At 37.5% G+C, this 19,260-nt stretch overlaps 1 protein-coding gene across 1 annotated transcript in view; it reads left to right on the top strand.

The window, feature by feature from the left end:
- Positions 1-19,260, top strand: part of LOC307011711 (multiple epidermal growth factor-like domains protein 9) — a 35,199-nt gene that overhangs the window by 4,389 nt on the left and 11,550 nt on the right. The window contains 4 exon segments of the mRNA XM_079637694.1: positions 3,972-4,170; positions 13,178-13,317; positions 17,869-17,918; positions 17,920-18,019. Of these exon segments, the coding sequence (XP_079493820.1) occupies positions 3,972-4,170; positions 13,178-13,317; positions 17,869-17,918; positions 17,920-18,019 (489 nt within the window).

Raw genomic sequence — 19,260 nt, 5'->3', positions numbered from 1 at the left:
GTAAGATTTTTTTAATGCTTTTGAAAGAAGTCTTGTACTCACTAAGGGTGCATTTAGTTGGCCAAAAATAGAGTAAAAATGGTAATATTGTGAAATATTATCACTATTTAAAATAACAGTTTTATATTTTAATAATTTAAAAAATATAATTTATTTGTGTGATAGCAAAACTGAATATTCAGCATCATGATCGTTCAGAAATAATTATAATATGCTTATTTGGTGCTGATTTGGAAACATTTATTATTATTATCAATGTTAAAAACAGTAATGCTGCTTAATATTTTTGTGGAAACCGATTTTTTCATGATTCACTGATAAATATCAAGTTTAAAAGAGCATCATTTATTTCGAATATAATTTTCTTGAATCATTATACATTTCTTTACTGTCACTTTGGTTAAATTTCATGCATCCTTGCTGATTAAAGGTTTAATTTTTTCTTTTTTTTTTACAATAAAAAACGTAGCTATAACCTAAAAAAAAAAATCAATTCATTATTTACAAAAGAAAGAAAAGTAATATGAGTTAGGGACAACATTAGCGTTTTATGTCATTCTAATCATGTGACTTTTCATTCTTTTGTACATGAGTTCATGAGTGAACAAATAACTCTTTTGAGTTTGATCTTTTTAATGAATCATTTGATTAGCTCATCATCTGATGTCTGATGTGAGTTCACAAGCCTCTTTCACACATACAGTATTTACTGGTAAATTTACCAGATCGTGTGAGATTGAGAACAGGACCTTTTAAAAAAATACCAGTAAAATGCTTCTGCCAAGAAGTTGTAACATTACCAGTAAATGTAAATGTGTGCTAAATGGATCTCTTTGACCGCTGCACCACTTCTTGCAGCTTTTTCTATGGGCAGTTGTGGCCTGATGGTTAGAGAGCAAGACTGGTAACCCGAAGGTTGCGGTTTCGATTCTCAATACCGGCAGGAAATGACTGAGATGCCCTTGAGCATGCAAGGCACCTAACCCCCAATCACTCTCCAGGCAGCCACAGCAAAAATGGCTGCCCACTGCTCCGGGTGTGTGTGTCCTCGGTTTGCAGTGTGTATTCAAATACTGTGTGTGCACTAACTTACGCGCCCGAGAACCAGCCTAACAAGCCAGAACTCTGTTGCTTGTGTAAACAGCATATTTGTGTATTTACCAGTACTTACATTTTTAAGTACAATCAACTCTGATGTTTAAGTAATTTCAACTTAAATGACATTAAACTGACTGTAATTTTACGGTAATTTACTGGGATTACTGTGTGAAAGGGGCTAATGATCCGGTTACACTGGATTTTCATTAAATAACACATTACATTTCAGCCTGTTCCTCACACAAAGCTCTCCAATATAGCTTCAGAAAATCATGCATGAGTTGCACAGACACCTTTTGTGATGTTTTTATGGTGTTTTTGCTTAATTTTTGAAGCTTGAAGCCTTTGTACCCATGGGAACTCATTGCATGTAAATAGTGGACTACTAAAATTCTCCTTTTGTGTTCAATGGAAGAAAAATCAGCATTTGGAACAACATGACTGGGAATAAATGATGACAGAATTATTTTTTTTGGATTAGCTGTTCCTTTAACACCTCGCCTGGCTTTGATTTCTGTCCCCTGAACTAAATGACCACCAAAGGGAATAGACCGTTCCCTCTAAGGGATAAGAGGTTGCTTCGGGTACACGCAGATGAACAAAGGCTGATGAATAAAAACATGTATTACATGAAAGATGGATTCAAATGTGCTCTTTCAGATTTACATTTTTATAAATGCAGCCCACTTTGGTTTTTGAGATCAAACACATTTGATCATTAGCAAACAGAATCTGTGTTCTAGCAAGTTAGCACATAGTCAAGACAGAGCTGGTGTTCATGACGTTTAAACCAGGCCCTCTCAACTGTCTCTAGTTGTGTTAAGAAAAGAAACAATAGAAAAAGAAAATATTAAATTATAAGCCTATTCTAATTTGGCCTCGACGTCGAGGTGTTGCTGGTTAACTAAAAAAATGCTGGGACAAATAGTTTCCTGCCTAAATTTAGATCAATATTTAAATATTACAGCAACACTTCTGGAAAATCCTCTTCGATTTAATTGCAGTTGGTATAGATTTGTAATTACACAAGCTTCACTTGTTCCCTTGAGCTGGAATTAGCTGCCATGTTGAAATATAATGTCACTGATTTGCCTTTAGAGGTTGTGTTCTTCCTCTGTGGTTCTACAGCCTCTCCTGCATGCTAAATATCAGCACTCTCTCAGTCTAATATCAACTTAATGAGTATCAAAGAATCTGGCTGGAGGGAATCATTCTTTATAGCTGGCAGAGATCGGCAAGATGGAGTAGAGTGATGCGTAGCAGACTTGAACTTGAAGGAGAAATTCACTACCGAGCAGGAGTGCTGCATTTACTGGGCTTTATGTTTGAACACTCTACGCATGACAATTCATCATGGTTTCTTCTTTAGTTGCCGTTTTTAAACCAGGGTTATGTGTACCCTAAGGGTGCACTTGTAAATATGTTGCTTTGTTAAACCTACACTACACTGCAAAAATAGTAACTTGCAGTTGTTATTGTATGGAGCTACTGTACTTTCACCTACTTCTAACCCTTGCATTTATTTTCTTTATTTATTTTTTGGCTGTTGTAACCTGATATATTTTGGTTCATTCAGTGATATTAAATAATATTTTCGACTTGAATAAAATTAAGTTAGATGTTACCACATTAGATGTAAGCAGGTTTTTAGGTTAACGATTATTCCAGTGTATAAAACCAACCCGATCTCAAGAGAAACCATAACTATTTAACATTTTAATGAATTGACAAGAAATTCGTATTAATTTGCATGATTTGAGTCTTGCGAAAACATACGATAAAAAATAAAAAAACAAGCATGAAGCGGAGCAAGTTTGTGAACCTATTTTTTCCCAAAGTGCGATTGTTTTTTGTGTGTCTTTATAGGTGACGTAGTTACATGTTACTACATGTACTTACTATAGTAATAACAGAAAATTATGCACAATTGCAAGTAACCTAAACCAAACCCTAACCCTATATAGTAAGTACATGTAGTTAATTAATATTACTCAGCAATTATTTGAGTAAGTACAATGTACCTACATCACCTTAAAATTAAGGGTAACCTAACGCGCCTGTAGTGAAGGATCTTTGTGTGACCGTTTCTACTCAACCTGCTCCGAGCGGAATTTAAACTGGGGTCACCGGCACTAAAGACAGCAGCCTCTAACGTCAGTCGCTAGAGCGCCTCTTGAGGCCAAGGGATTGAGGTTTACACGCACAGCTCTTACTGGCCTATACGTTACACTCATCCCCCTAAACCTCACTCCCTTCCGGGTCACGGCGCCAAATGTAACCGGTCCAACTCCACCCGCTCCGAGCGGGACTCGGAGTGGGAGGCGGGCACGCTAACAAGGACGCTAAAGACCGCAACTGTTAGCATTAGTTACTAGTGCTCATCTTGAGGGCAGGGGAGTGAGGTTCACACACACAGCTCTTACTGGCCTACGTCCGTTACGTTTGAGGGTTTGTAAGACAAAAAAGTCTGGGAAACGCGGTCTTAAACCATTACAAAGAGTAGTTATTCCCAGCAGAAATAATTGTTTCAAAAGGGGCAGGGTTTTTTCGAACGATGCCATAGAAGAACCATTTTGGGTTCCCCGAAGAACCGTTCAATAAAATAACCATTTTTTTATTAGTGTGAAGAACTTTTTAATAATCTAGAGAATTTTTTTCCATTATCAAGAACCTTTTGTGCAATGGAAAGGTTCCATGAATGTTAAAGGTTCTTCATGGAACCATCAATGCCTATAAAGAACCTTTATGTTTAAGCGTGTACGGGCCGGGGTGAATTTGTCTGCACTTTATATCAATATTTGATGATCTTAACATAGCCCCTCTTTGGTTGTCAAAAATTCATAAGGAATCCTTTGTCTGTGTGTCCTCTGAAGAGCTGGTGTGTAACTGCAGCGGTGAAGGAGTGTCGGACCCTGATGAGTGTGACCGTGAGACGGGTCAGTGTGACTGTATGCCGGGTTACACGGGGCTGCAGTGTGAAGAGTGCGAGGAAGATCACTTCACCAACGGCACCATCGGCTGCCTGCCCTGTGCATGTGACTCCTTCGGTGCAGACAGCTCAAGCTGTGACAGGTGAGAGAGGCATTGTGGGAAAATTACATTCTTATGTGTCTTGCTATTTTTTTGCAAGTTTGCAGATTTAGAATTAGAAATCTAAAACCAAGGCTGCATTTATTTGATAAAAAATACAGTAAGTACAGTAATTCTGTGAAATATAATTGCAATTCAAAATAACTGTTTTCTATTTGAATATATGTTATTCCTTTGGTGGCTAAATTATTAGCAGCCATTACTCCAGTCTTCAGTGTCTTACAGAAATCTTTGTAAAATTCGATTCCTCAACTCTTTTAGATTAAAATGAAAACATTTACTATATGAATATAGAATCCTTTGAGAATGTTCCCAGATAACGGCAGAGTCTTGTAAGATTTAGCTAATTTTCTCCCTAAAGTATAGTTAAGTAAACAGATAATCAGGCAGATTAGCTCAATCCCGTATTGCTCCTTCTCAAAACCTTGAGGACATATCAGTTTCCTGTTGGCATATCTGTCCTGTGCTTTAACTGTTTCTAGGTTTACAGAGAGACATGCTGAGTATTGCCAGTTTGAGCCTAATTAAATGACATTCCCTGCAGGGAGCAGATTGTTGTGGTCTGGCTTTGTTTTGGGATGAGGCCGTAAAGTAATTGGCTTTTAGAGCCAGTAACCATGATTCCATAATCAGGATTAAGTCTAAATTTGGACATTTCTTTAAGGACAAATGTACGGTTTTGTTGGGTATTTGAGAATCATTTTAGCCGACTGCTCAAGTAATATCAGTTTTGAACTGCAGCATATTATGCTAGTTCAGCCTCACATTATGAAGGTCTAGTTTTATGATCTGTTATACCTTTTCAAAACCCACCCAAGCATTGATTCGCTGGAGAAAGAGTTGATATCTAGCTATAACAAGTCAGTCATTGTTCAGGTCGACCACCATATTTTAAGTCCGCAATAAAGCTTTGATGTTGCGTGATCCTTGTAATAAAGCTTCTAATAAGAATTCTAATTATACTAACTGTACTTGGATGGCTACAGTTTTGTCTGTGAAACCATTGGTCCGCTAAGGCTGGTCTCCTACTGTGTTCATACCTCAAGAGCTCCTCAGGGAAATTATAATAGCCAATATGAGTCAATTGAATATTATGAGTTCTTATATTAGCATATCCTAATGAAATCCCAAGGCTTTTTTTATTCATAAAAGAGATTAGCTTCCCAATGAATGGCATAGTGCCCATGTTAAGATGCATCTACACATTTAAGAACTGCATGTGTGATGTACACAAATTATATGCAAATTTCCAGAGGAGAGAATGTGTATGATTGTTGTAATCTCACAGTGGTGATTGCAGTTCTGCAACAGAAGAGATGCATTTCATGACTTGATTTGTAATGTGTATATTCTGCATGCTTTATATCCATGGCCAGCTGTGTGTTTTTGTGTGCATCTGACTTTGTTGATGCAAGATTTAGGTAGTGTGGGGGTCACAACAATTTCAGTTTTATGCCGACTTTATGACTGGAATGAATTGTTCCAAAATCAGTCACCAATTAGTAAACACTGTACGGCATATCCAAAATAGGGATGCACCGATATGAAAAATTTGGTCGATACCAATAATTCTTTATTGAAAGATTCTTTATTCTCTATTTGAAAGTCAGTAACCGATATATTGGCCGATAAATCTAAATCCACATTTTTATATGATTTTTGACAGCCTGATTACAAAAACAAATGTCTCACCATTAAAAGCCATGTCCCAAGCACACAATTATAATTGTATGTAGCCTATATTAACTGTATTTTCCTGTTTGGATATTTCAAGCAATTATGGCGAACTGTGCGCATCTGAATTGTCTCAGCTGAAGGAAATAATCCATAATTTATCGGCTTTAATATATCGGCCACATTTTCTTATCAGGCCGATAATGATAACATTAAAGGTACACTGTGTAGTTTTTAAAGTTTTGTATTAGCTAAAATATCCTCGTAAGCGAAGAATTTCTTATCTTTATTTACATGGGACGGGTAAGTCGATGGAGGCTTTGATGTCGTTCCGCCATCTTGAAAAATTATTATGGTAGAGAGGGAGAAAAATCACTAGCCTACCTCAACGCGTTTCCACAAAAAAGCAAAACATTTAAAATGAAACATAAAATGTAATTTAAAAGGAAACGTGACCGGCGAATTCAAAAAACGAGGGTAAATATCGGGATAGCTTTTCCCAGGTGGAAAGAGCTAAGAGCTAATAGTTGCCTGTTTTCTTCTCAACAGGTCACGGTCAATGTCATGGTCTAAATTACAAGCTTTTTTTCATTGCTTGGTTGTGTAATTTATTATATCAGCATACCAGTAGAACATGTATAGTTAAACTCGATGAAGTGCTATTGGAATACATGTTGTCATAGCTTCTTGGTACATAACGGCTACCGTATTTGCAACACGCATTTGAAAAAGCGAGGCGCTAGAGAGCACTATTCGTTTGAATGCAAAATTTAAATTTTACCTTTAAAAATGAACATATATCAGCCGATACCGATAAGGTGGCCGCAATATCATGCATCGCTAATATAGTCCTGTGTGGTTTAAGTAAGTCAGTAAAGTATGATTCAAGACAAGTAAATGTTTTATCTGCACAACTTCAGTTGCTTAGAAACCAAATCTTCCATGCATTCTACACCCCTTCAGGAAAACATCTAAGCCTTTCACTTTAAAAGCTTCAGGCGAGGTTCAGAGCACCCCGGTTCCACGGTTGTCATGGTTGTGAAGAATGCAGGAAGGAGAATGATGCTGGCATCTCCATGGCAGCGGAGAGACAGAAAGAGAGGGAAGAGGGGATCCAGTCGTTGTGTAACACTGACCTAGTTAATATGCAGCTGATCTGCCCCAGGGTCTCTGAAACATTAATGAGCTTTCTGCTACTGCTGCCTGCTCAACGCGGTCTCTCTCTCTGAAAACACACTCGTACACACACATAAACAACCAATCCAAATGATTAAGGATGCCCCTGGTGATGCTATTATGATATAGTATGTGTCAAGCCGGCTGCATTGAGTGCTTTAATGTGCTTTAGCTAAAATCTGGCTGCGCTTCTTGATGCTGGTCGATTTTTGCTTTCAAATTGTTTTTGTTTGATCATTTTTAGTGTGTCAAATTATAAGGGTTTGTATTCAAACAAGCACAGTCACTAGCTGCAATTACATGGACTTTAATAATCCTATTGTAATCAGACTAGTAGCACAGCCGGGGGGAAAAGTGACATGTAACCACGTCAATCGGAATAAATTGGCTAAATTAAAATAAAAATTTTATAACATCAAATTCTTCAAAGCTGTTCACCAAGCTTACGATTAAATTTTATATTGGAAATTGCCAATGAAATCTGGCAAACAACTGTCTCAAAGACTTTACCAATTGGCGATTGGGTCTTTTAAATAGAAGGCGGAACTTATTCCGCCATATTGCGCTGTCTCCCGTTCAAAGTAATATGAGTGCACCATATTTGTTTATCTAAAGTCTTTGATTAAGTGTCATAAATGAGTGTTGTCTAAGTCTAAAAGTTCCTTCCACTCATCGTCTGAGAAGTGGAGCAGGGCAGGATTTAGTGATCATGTAAACACTACGTTCGGATTCATCGATCGGAATTAATTCCATGTGTTCATGTAAAAGTAGCTACTGACAAGGGATTAAATAGTTTTGATTAATTAACACCTCATTATAATATATCTTATTATTTAAGTCAGTTACATTTTTCATTAATTCACAGTGTGATCCTTATTAAACTCAATTATAGAGTTTAAATGATAGAACTCAAATAAGTAATGTATTTGGCTTTCGAAACATGTTTATATAGGATTTTCTGAATAGAGAAGAACATTTATTTGAAATCTTTTGTAACATTATAAATGTATTCAGGTCCAATGTCCTACCTTGGTCGACTTAATATAAATAATTAAGTGGAAACAATGATACTTTAATCAAAGATCTGAGTTAAATCAACTTGCAAATAGTTACTTGACTTGCCAGTGTAATGCTTGACTGAAATATTTATTGTGAAATATCATGTGACACTTGTGTGATGGTGTATCATATTACAAATGACCTGTCCATACCAAAATGCCACGTGCCTGAGAGTCTGTGCAGGTTTATTTCCGGTATTACAAGTATTTTTACTGATATTATCACAACAAATAGCCTACATATTTTGCCAGCCCGGGTTTGAGTAGCTGGCTTTGTAGAATACAGCCATTTATAAGTTGCTTTTATCAGCTTTTCCTAATACATAATGGTGTGTTTATATCCATACACGTCTTTTTCAATAAGGCTAAATTTGTTCACTAGAACGGGGGTGGTTGGATTTAGATAAGCATCATGATGCTATAAAACGCCGCCCTGTTTGGTGTTTACACAAATGCTAAATGTGCCACCCTAATGAATGGTTCTGTTCAACAGCTGGCTTTAGAGAGCCGTCTATGTCCCACAGACACACAGACGAGGGGTCTGTCTGCTAATGAATGTGAATGCAAGGGAAGGGCGTGTGATTGATCATTATCTGACCTTGATAATCACTGTTTGTGTGTGATACAGTGTGGGTGTGTGTGTGTGTATTTGGGAAACAGGCATCTTTATATGCTCTCACTGACTCGTTTTTTGAATCCGTAGTGTTTTTAGGAAGGACAGATGTTTGTATTTTGCATCCGCCACAAAAACCCTTTTCTCCGGGTTGTATTAAAATGTTAACAGGCGGTCTTTCTCTCTTTCTTGATCTCCCGCGCTCTTCCTCTGGAGATTGTGATTGATAGGTCATATATGTCACACCTCAGTCTCATTCCCTCAGAATGCTCAGGGTGCCGAGCCATCACCATGGTAACCTGTCTACTGGCCCGTGCACACGCACACACCCACCCACACTCTCTCCCACAGCAAGTGCAAGTGTATCTACTTACACCCCACAAATGTTAAAAGGATGTGTGTTAGGTAACAATGCAGATTTTTTTTTTTTTTTATACATATATCTGTGGCGGCAACACACTTTAGGAAAATGTTAGGAACTGTTACACCATTTCTGGTGAATGGGAACTGCATCAACCGACTTATAGACCATATTCTCCTCAAATGACAACAAGGGAAAGGAGAATCATATTCAACTACAAAATGATAAGAAAATATAAGAAATGATAAAATGAAGAAGGAAAATTAGGTCTAATTAGGACCATTATTTATTTTATTCTATTTATCTATTTGCATTGTAACATTTATTTATCTATTTGCATTGTGACTATTTGCATTATTTGCATTGTGAAGATAATTACATACTATTTCCTATTAAATTCTTATTATTGTATTAATATATGTGACCCTGGACCACAAAACCAGTCACATGGGTCATTTTTTGAAGTTAGATTTATACATCATCTGAAAGCTGAATAAATAAGCTGTATGGCATTGATGTATGGTTTGTTAGGATAGGACAATATTTGGTCGAGATACAACTATCTGAAAATCTGGAATCTGAGGGTGCAAAAAAATCAAAACACTGAGAAAATCGCCTTTAAAGTTGTCCATTTATGTTGGCGATTGTGCTGCATTCACTCACAAACATAAATGTTTTATATATTTACGGTAGGTAATTTACAAAATATCTTCATGGAACATGATCTTTACTTAATATCCTAATGATTTTTGGCATAAAAGAAAAATCGATAATTTTGACCCATGCAATGTATTGTTGGCTATTGCCACAAATATACCTGTGCGACTTGTGACTGGTTTTGTGATCCAAGGTCACATAGATAAAAATCATCCTGTCTTCTTGACAATGATTTTTAATTAAAATCAGCATTAAATTCATGGCAGCAAATAACTGTTACTAATATTGTCTTATACTTTTACATATATTTTTTTATATAACAATAATGATAAGATGTTTGAATAATTTAGGCTTGGCAGCTGGCTACTGTGAATCAGGAGAGATATGCTAATTTGTCATGAAAATAATGCCACAATGCAACAAAAATGTAGACTTCAGATATGTATATTCTCTCTCTCTCTCTCTCTCTCTCTCTCTCTCTCTCTCTCTCTCTCTCTCTCTCTCTCTCTCTCTCTCTCTCTATATATATATATATATATATATATATTTAAGAAACAATAAAATAAGTAAAAATATAATGCACACACAAGCACACTATATATATATTATATATATTATATAAAACTGTACGTCTGTCCCTTACTACCTCATTTTCACTCAGGTCAAATTACTAATGGTGTCTTCAAAAGAGGGTGTAGCGCTCTTTGTCTTTTTCTCCTTCTGTCTCTCTTTCTGCTTTACTTCACTCCCCTGTTTCTGCTAGACCAGTAATATATAATTCAGGACGTGTGTCTGTATTTATGCATTCAGATTACAGACTGTGTGAGTGTATGAAGGTGCAGGGCAGGTGAGATTCTTTGATGCGCCACAGGAAACATCCCTGCGGAACAGAAGAAGTGTCACAATTTCCATATGGTATCGACAATCAGTCTGCAAATGTGGGTGGATGGTGATGACACTGATGATGTTGTTCCTGCCCCTATTTTTAGGACCATTCATCTATAGTTTGTTATGCTATTTTAATGACAGTTACTCACATTTCTCTTTAAAACTCATTACTCTATTACAATATATAATTAAATACACTTTCAATTACACCCTCTTTTCTCTCTCTTTCAAAATCTCCTTCTTTTCCTCTTAGATCTCTTTTTTATTTTTTTGGTTTAATAGTCAGCTCTTTTATCGCAGCCGTTGTTGTTTTTCTGGGGTTTCCAGTGTTGAGATCCTGTCAGCATGGCTGAGCACTTTAAGCTTGTCCCACGGGTGTCATCGTCGCCCCTCTCTCATCTATCACTCGCTCCACTCATACACAGAAACCAATCACACAACCCCTGGAAGCCCCTCCTCGCCTCAACCTTCACCCCAGACCTAACGCAACAGCCCTGGGGTGTGAGTATGTGTATGATTGTAGGATATGGAGGAGTGTTTAGGGAGTCTACTAATGACTGTTTTGTAAGAGTAAGGGCTAAAGCATCCATTAAAGTACATGATAATCAGCAAAATAAAAGAGTGATAAGCACAAGGGGTCATTAGTGGGCTTGCTAAGACAAGCATCACTATTGCTATTGCTGATACGTAGGTCTATAATACCTGGATCTAGCTATATGTTAGCATTCCCATTCGTCTCAATTGCAGTTTCTTTGTGGGCACAGGATCCCCCTGAAGTACAATTTTAAATTTGCCGTCCTTGCTAAAAGATGCTCAGTTATGGTCAATCACCTGAGCCGTAATTGCCATGTCACAAATCACCCTGGATATACAGGAGCAATCATAGGAGCAAAACATAAAGACAACCATCTTGCAACCACCTTAAATACCTGCGCAACTGCATTGCAACATATTAAAAACCACTCCAACACATTAGCAACCACTTGGGAATCAGCTAGCAATGCCCTAGCAACCACACAGGACACCCTAACAACTAAGAAATCATGCTAAAAGCCACTCAGAAAATCTTTGCAGCCACTTGGCAATAACATAGCAACACCCTAGCTACTACACTCAACACCCTAGCAACCACATGCTAAAAGCCATTCAGAAAACCTTAGCAGACACTTGGCAATCGCCTAGCAACAGCCTAGCAAATACATTGCAAACATGATAAAAGCCAATCTGAAAATAACACGTTGGCAATCGCCTAGCAATGCCCTTAGCAACACCCAGAACATTATAGCAACTACACAGAACAACCTCACAACTACACAGAACATCCCAATTAACCACATAGCAAACATGCTAAAAGCCACTCCGAAAACCTTAGCAGCCACTTGGCAATTGCCTAGCAATGCCCTATCAACCACCAAGAGCATCATAGCAAATACCTAGCAACCACCCAGAACACCCTTGCAATACCCTAGCAACCACACAGTACACCTTGGCAACTACATGGAAAACATGGTAAAAGTCAATCCGAACACCTTACAGCTACTTGACAAACACCCAACAACGACATAAACCATTATAGCAACTACCTAGTAACCTCCCAGAGCCCCCTAGCAATACCCTAACAACCACACAGAGCACCTTAGCAACTACATAGCAAACATGTTAAAAGCCAATCAGAACAACTTAACAGCTAATTGACAATAGCAATGCCATAGAAACCACACAGACCATCATATAAACTACCTAGTAACCACCTAGAACACTCTAGTAACTACATAGCAATCATGCTAAAAGCAACCCAGAACCACTTAGCAGCAACTTGGACATTTTTCTAGCAATGCCCTAGCAACCACACAGAACACCCTAGCAACTGCATAACATCACACTAATCACCTTAGCTTTTCAAGCACCACTCACAATTTCTTTAGAAATTTTTAAATAATTTTTTTTTTTTATTATGATAGCAGTGATTTTAGTTCTACATACAGTAGCTGAACTGTAAGCTGATCGTTCCCTGTGAGATTATTTTGGCGATTTGGTTTTGTTCTGAGGATCTGATTTACTCTGGTTCTGTGATTTCCTACATATGCAACAATTCCAACAGCTTCAGTAGTTTCGGACTACTGTTATTTTGGGTTGACGACTTTACAGGCAGTAAAGATTAAACGCAATCAGTGTGAGTGTTAGAGAGAGAGACAGAGAGACGGAGAGAGACAGAGGGATTCCTGGAATCAGGTCTGAAGCAGCAGATGGTTTCAAACGTGGTCTGGGCCACAGGTCTCTCATGTGTACCCACATGTAGAAATGGTGGAATTAAAAATGAAAGGTCTAGACTGCTTTAAAGTGTGCACGACTGCAGTTTAGACCGGGGTTGTTAGCTGTCTAGGGCAAAGCCATGTGTGTGTGTGAGAGACAAGAGACCACAGAAACTGGATGCACAAGGAGGACATTGGGAGCTGGAGCTATTGTTGTCTGTACAAGAAGGCAAAATTTCCAGACTGCCAGTGTCATAATTGTTGTCAAGCAGAGATTTAGATTTGGTCATGTGTGTTTTCTCTCTTGCAGTTCAGGTATGTGCACGTGCAAGATAGGTGTATACGGGCCCAAGTGTGACGACTGCCACCCTGGATTCTTCCACTTCAGCAGCACAGGATGCCAACCGTGCCGATGCAACAACCACTCCACCTACTGCCACCCTCAGTCAGGTCAGCCCAGCACACTTTCATCATCATTTCAAGTCTCTACATTGAATATTAAAGTTTAATTTAAACTATTTTAAATGTTCCTAATTTTGTCTTGGAGTCTCCTACAACAGATTTCCATGCATCAAATATCAAAAAACACTTTAATTTTCACATAATATAAATTGCACATCACCACATTGTTCAATGATTCTCAAACATTCTCAATGATCATCAGATGATTCAGTCCCTCCTTTCCGCGAGTCTACTCTTCTCTGATTGGTCAGATTTGTTGTGATTTCGGAAGCTAAACGCCCATTACCATATGAACTTCTGTCCGGAGGCTTCCTACAGCTCAGCGATTGTACACACTGTAAAGACAGTAACGATGGCATAGGTTTTACCATATCAATCTGAGCGAGAGTCCGATAATGAAACTTTGGAAGAACTAATTATTCAACCCGAACCTCCATCGCAAGGACGACTCGAGCTGGACGTTTCTCAGTGATACACTACTCAGTTTGAGGAACATTATGAGAGGATTGAGCTGTAATTCCTCCCCATCAGCATTAACAAGAGTATGTCCATCAACAAACCAATGTGTATATTTCTAATTTATTGCTGTGCACATTCGGGAACTGTATCATTAACTGTATCAATAACAGTGCATACGTTAGCCGAGCACTAACATGAATGACTGATGTAACATTAAAGTTTGTCAAAACAAATATTGTAACAAGTAGTGAGAACCCTTTTCGAGAACTTCCAGAGGTAGTCGAAAACACATTCGACCAGATTGCTTTCGTAGTGTAAACTCTCATGTGGTCGAATGCTTTCAAACAGCCACAAAAGACCACCTACTGTCCGCCTACTGACCTAATGCCTAAACATTATAGGAAGTGCGCTAGCCATACGCAGACAGGATTTAAACTTTGTCGGCTGAAGACCCAAGTTTGGTTTGAAGACGAAAAATGTACCAAGCACAATGTTTTCTCACCATTCCTGATTTCTAACACGCATAGTCTTGCGGCTTTCAGAACAGATGCGAAAGCTGCTGCTCTCTTTATTTCCGTTGTCTCCGGTCCCGTTCATTTCAAGATCTGAAAAAGCCCACATAATTACCCGCACATAGACCCTCCCCTCAAAGAAATCAGGACAGAAGTGGTTGAAAGTCGACAAAAGAGCCGGATTAAAACACCAGTTGTAAACGCGTACGCGCCTCCCTCATCTACTTGTGATCCAAACGACCAAAACACATCTACTACCAGGTATAAACAGGGCTATAGATATACAAACACAAGACTTCCTATTATTATAAAACATAATATGAATCTAACATAAAACCAGAAAAAAACTTAAATACTCACAGCCTTATAGGGAGTTCTGAATGTAAAAAATAAATTTGAAGCTTTGATTTATGAACATTATAAAATCACATAATACTTAATATTATCTGTTAATTTTTGCATTCATATTCTTAGGCATGAAATGGCATGCAATATTGGTTCATATATGACATAACATAATATAATATAATCTAAATAAAAAAAGTGTTAAAATACAAAATAAACTATTGATCTGTTAATGTAGTCAAGTAATAAAACAGATGATCTACAGTTAGATATATATTTGGAATTGAATATTTATTTATTCATATTTTTTAATTCATATACATTTTGTGCAAGAAGATTATGATACTTTTATTTTAGAATGACACGAAGATGAATAAAAAACAACGGTTTTCTTTTTGGGTGAGCCATTTCTTTAAACCAATATCTACAGATTTGCGATTGACTCACCTAGAGCGATTCATCACAACATCCTCCACACTTCCCTCTCTTTTCTCTCTTCCTCCCTGTATCCTAGGCAACCACGGCTTAATTAACCTCAATTTGAATCCGAACCAAAAAACCCTATCAACATAAGGCTCATGCTTGTGTGTGTGTGTGCGCGTGTGTGTGTTAATTTGTTAAGCAAACCTGCTGACATCTGAGAAGTGTAGACGTGTTTGTCTTAAATCATTTCACCCGGGCCTCAGTCTACTGATGCCATAGATATGTTTGTCAACTGCATGTTCAAGTGCATGTGTCTAGGAACCCATCTGTCCCTGTCTCTCTCTCTCTCTCTCTCTCTCTCTCTCTCCGCGGTGTGTGTGCAGATGGTAGCTGGTTCCCTTTCCCCCGATGCGGAGAGCCACAGTCAGATTTACAGCCCTCCTCAGTCATAAAACCCAATCAGCATCTCCGGAGACTGCTTACAGTTCATAGACTCACACCCGCCCCGCAGCATAATACCACACACACACACGCACACACACGAGACGAGCAGTAACTCACAGAGCCAGATGAATACTGCGCATTTACACAAAGCCTTTTGGTCTTTCTTTCTTTCTCCCCGCAGAACACTTACTGGATAACAGTAATATGCAGATTGAGATGTGATAAAGCTAAAGCGATATATTTTCATATAACTAAAACAAAGAATGACATTTTTTAATTGAACTCTAACATACAAAGTGAACATAAGAACTGAAAAAAATGAAGATATAATGACACAAGATTTCATATTCTTATCAAATAAAAGAAAAAATCTAAACTGTAAAAAAAAACAAAAAAAACTTGTAACATATTAACATTCCCCTTGAACCAAGCGTAATACTTTGATGTTTTCATTTATATTTATAAACATTTTTAAATCACATGAAGCTCAATATTATCTGTTAATTTGCATTCATATACTTAAGCATGAAATTGCATGCAACATTAGTTTATTAAAGGGGTCATATGATGCGATTTCATGTTTTCCTTTTTCTTTAGTGTGTTATAGCTGTTAGTGCAAGTATAAGATCTGCAGAGTTACAAAGCTCAAAGTCTAAAACCCAAAGATATATTCTTTATAAAAGTTAAGGCTTAGCTATGGCTACGCCTTCCTAAAACGCTTCGTTCAAACACGTCCCCACAAATCTACGTCAGTGTGTGGGGGCAGAGTTTCATAACACCGCCCAAATGTATACGCAAAGAAAGACGGCGTAACTTTTATTCTCGCTGTATTATTGTTGCCGCCGGCGCCGCCATGTCGTGGAGATGAATTATGAAATAATGAAATAAAACCTTACCAATCTGATACGTTCTGGTCCATTTGCGCTGGCAAAGTTGATCGATCAGCTTGGTCTTCTGCATTTTCCTGGTCAGATTAGGGCTCGGGTTGATAAGGTAGTGTTGACATTATCACGTCATTATAGAGGGGTTTGCACCTATACGTCACGGTTTGGTCAGTAACCCGGATGCGCGGCCATATTGGAGATACTCGGATGTAAACAACAGCATGGATTGCACTGTTAATGTACTACTGAACACATTGTTACATTTATTTATGATTCTTCCTTCTGTGTCTTATCCCGACATAGGTTCAGACTAAAAAATAAATTGGATTTGGACTGACAGTGTGAATGTAGCCATAGTGAACTACTTTTTTGCACTCTTCTCCTTAACCTTAACTTTTGTCAGTCTATAGAAATGTTGTTCCCGGTGCGACAGTTTAGTACAGCCAAAAACACGACGTTAATTTAATATTTTCCAGCAGCAATAATCAGCCAAATTTGCGAGTTCAGTTCAGTGGCATTGTTTACGTTCAGTGCCGCCCAATATGGCCGACTTCCGGATTTATGACGTGTTGTGAAAACCCTCTATTGCTTTGGGAGCTGATGTTCCAAGTATGGTAATGGACGTGGCATTTCCGTCACACAGAAGTTTTTTGGGCCAATCACAATGCACTGGATCACTGGCGAATCAGAGCACGCCGCGCTTTTCAGGACGATGACCTTTGTAAAAAATCAACGTGTTTCATAAAGGCGGGGCATAGAGGAGCAACAATAATGTACAGTGTGTGTAAACACTTTTTTAACCTAAAACTGGGTAAACATTGCACAAAATAATGTTCTTTTTAAACCATCATATGACCCCTTCAAAGCAAATATCCCTGTGAAGCCGTGGTTTACAGTGAATTTAGAACAGCTAAGAGCCGTTTATTAGGCACAACATAAAGTGGAGTTCATAAAACCCCCTTAGCTGTCTAAATTCATATAATATATATCTATTTTAATATTAATTTGGTGTATGTACTTTTTAGGGTATTTTACAATGGCTTCAAACACAGCTCAACCAATCAGAATCAAGGATCGTAACTATTCTTTTACATAATATAATAAATTAATGTATAATATATTATGTGTGTATAATATAGATATATATATATATTATATATATATATATATAATTAATACTATATATATATATATATATATTATACATGCTAATTGGAGAACAGCATTTCTCAGACTGGGGCCTAATCATCAAAAAAAATGACCCAGTGCACATTTAATAATGAGAGCACTTTAAACTTTAGTGATGGGCTCTTCTCTTAAAAGGCCGAGTTCTCTTTAAGCCTCAGCGTGCTAAACTAGTCCTCACCTTATATAAATGATTTACATAAGACTCTCAGGAAGTCAGGAAGTGTCATATTCTGTTATATTACTGCTAATGATCCGTTGTTCTGTATGTTCTCCTGGTGTTTCAGGTGTTTGTTTGGACTGTCAGGACAACACTCAGGGCCACAACTGTGAGGAAGTGCCTGGTGAACTTTTACCGGCGTCCCGGCGAGGGGTCCGCGGACGCCTGTCTGCCTTGTCCCTGCTCCTCCGAGACGTCCAGCGGCAGCTGCCATCTCGGTGGGTCCGCATCTCTCTGACGTGTTGACAGGGTTCAGCACATCGTGTCCTGGAAGTGCCTGGGAATTATTCAGGAGGGCAGAAAAATAGAAGGCATAGAAAGTTCAATTTTGATTTTCATTTCTCACTGATGGATCTTGACGTTTACACTACCAGTCAAAAGTTTTTAATGTTTTTGAAACATTAAATCTTTTAGCACACCAATCTGCATTCATTTGATCAAAAATACAGTAAAACAATAAGAAATATTATTACAATTTCAACTGTTTTCTATTTTAAAAATATATTGAAATGTAATTTATTCCTGTGATGGCCAAAGCTGAATTTAGCTGTTTTTCGTTCTCAATTATTATTAATTGTTTTTGTGTGCTCAATTATTAATAATCAGTTCTGCTTAATAGTTTTTGTGAAAACGATGATATATTTTATGATTCCTTTATAAATAGAAAGTTCAAAATAATTTATTTGAAATAATTAAAAAAGAAAAAGTGCATTAAACATGTATTTATTCAAATCAATTTAATGGGTCCTTGCTGAATAAAAGTTATTTTAAAAACCTACCTTCCCCAAACTTAGTAGTGTATCATGGTTCCACAAAAATATTAAGCATATTAAATTGTTTTTCAACATTGATAATAAGAAGAAATGTTTCTTGAGCAACAAATCAGCATATTAGAATGATTTCTGAAGGATCATGTGACCCTGAAGACTGGAGTAATGATGCTAAAAAATTCAGCTTTGTCATCACAGGAATAAATTGCATTTTAAAATAGATTAAAATAGAAAACAATAATATTTTAATAATGTTACTGTATTTTTATCAAATAAATATAGCATTTGTGAGCATAAGAGACTTAAACAAAAAAAACATTAAATATCCTATTTATTCCAAACGTTGCCAAGTAGTGTGTGTAGAAAGTAAATAGGGATAATTCAGAGATCATGTTACCTTTAAGGGTCAAGGCCTCAAGTTTGATTGGGCCAAAACTACAATATCTCCAGCCAAAATCTGACTGACGGTTGTTGCAAGTAACTATGGGCTTTGTACCTGGATGTTTATTCCATTAGGAAGATTGAGTTGTCAGTGAGCATGTGGGAGTTGTTCATTTCTTTATGGATTGATACATAACCATGGTTTAAATTGTTGGTTACAACTAAAAAAAGTTATGGTACCAATGGAGCCAATCAAAGACTTTGTTTTCATCTCAGCTTCTCTTCCATTGGATGCAGCCGCACAGCAA

The sequence above is a fragment of the Phoxinus phoxinus genome (assembly GCF_949152265.1).
Source record: "Phoxinus phoxinus genome assembly, chromosome: 15".
In the NCBI taxonomy this organism is placed as follows: domain Eukaryota; kingdom Metazoa; phylum Chordata; class Actinopteri; order Cypriniformes; family Leuciscidae; genus Phoxinus; species Phoxinus phoxinus.
Note: the sequence above shows the minus strand (reverse complement) of the source record. Positions and strands in the feature narration are given on the sequence as shown.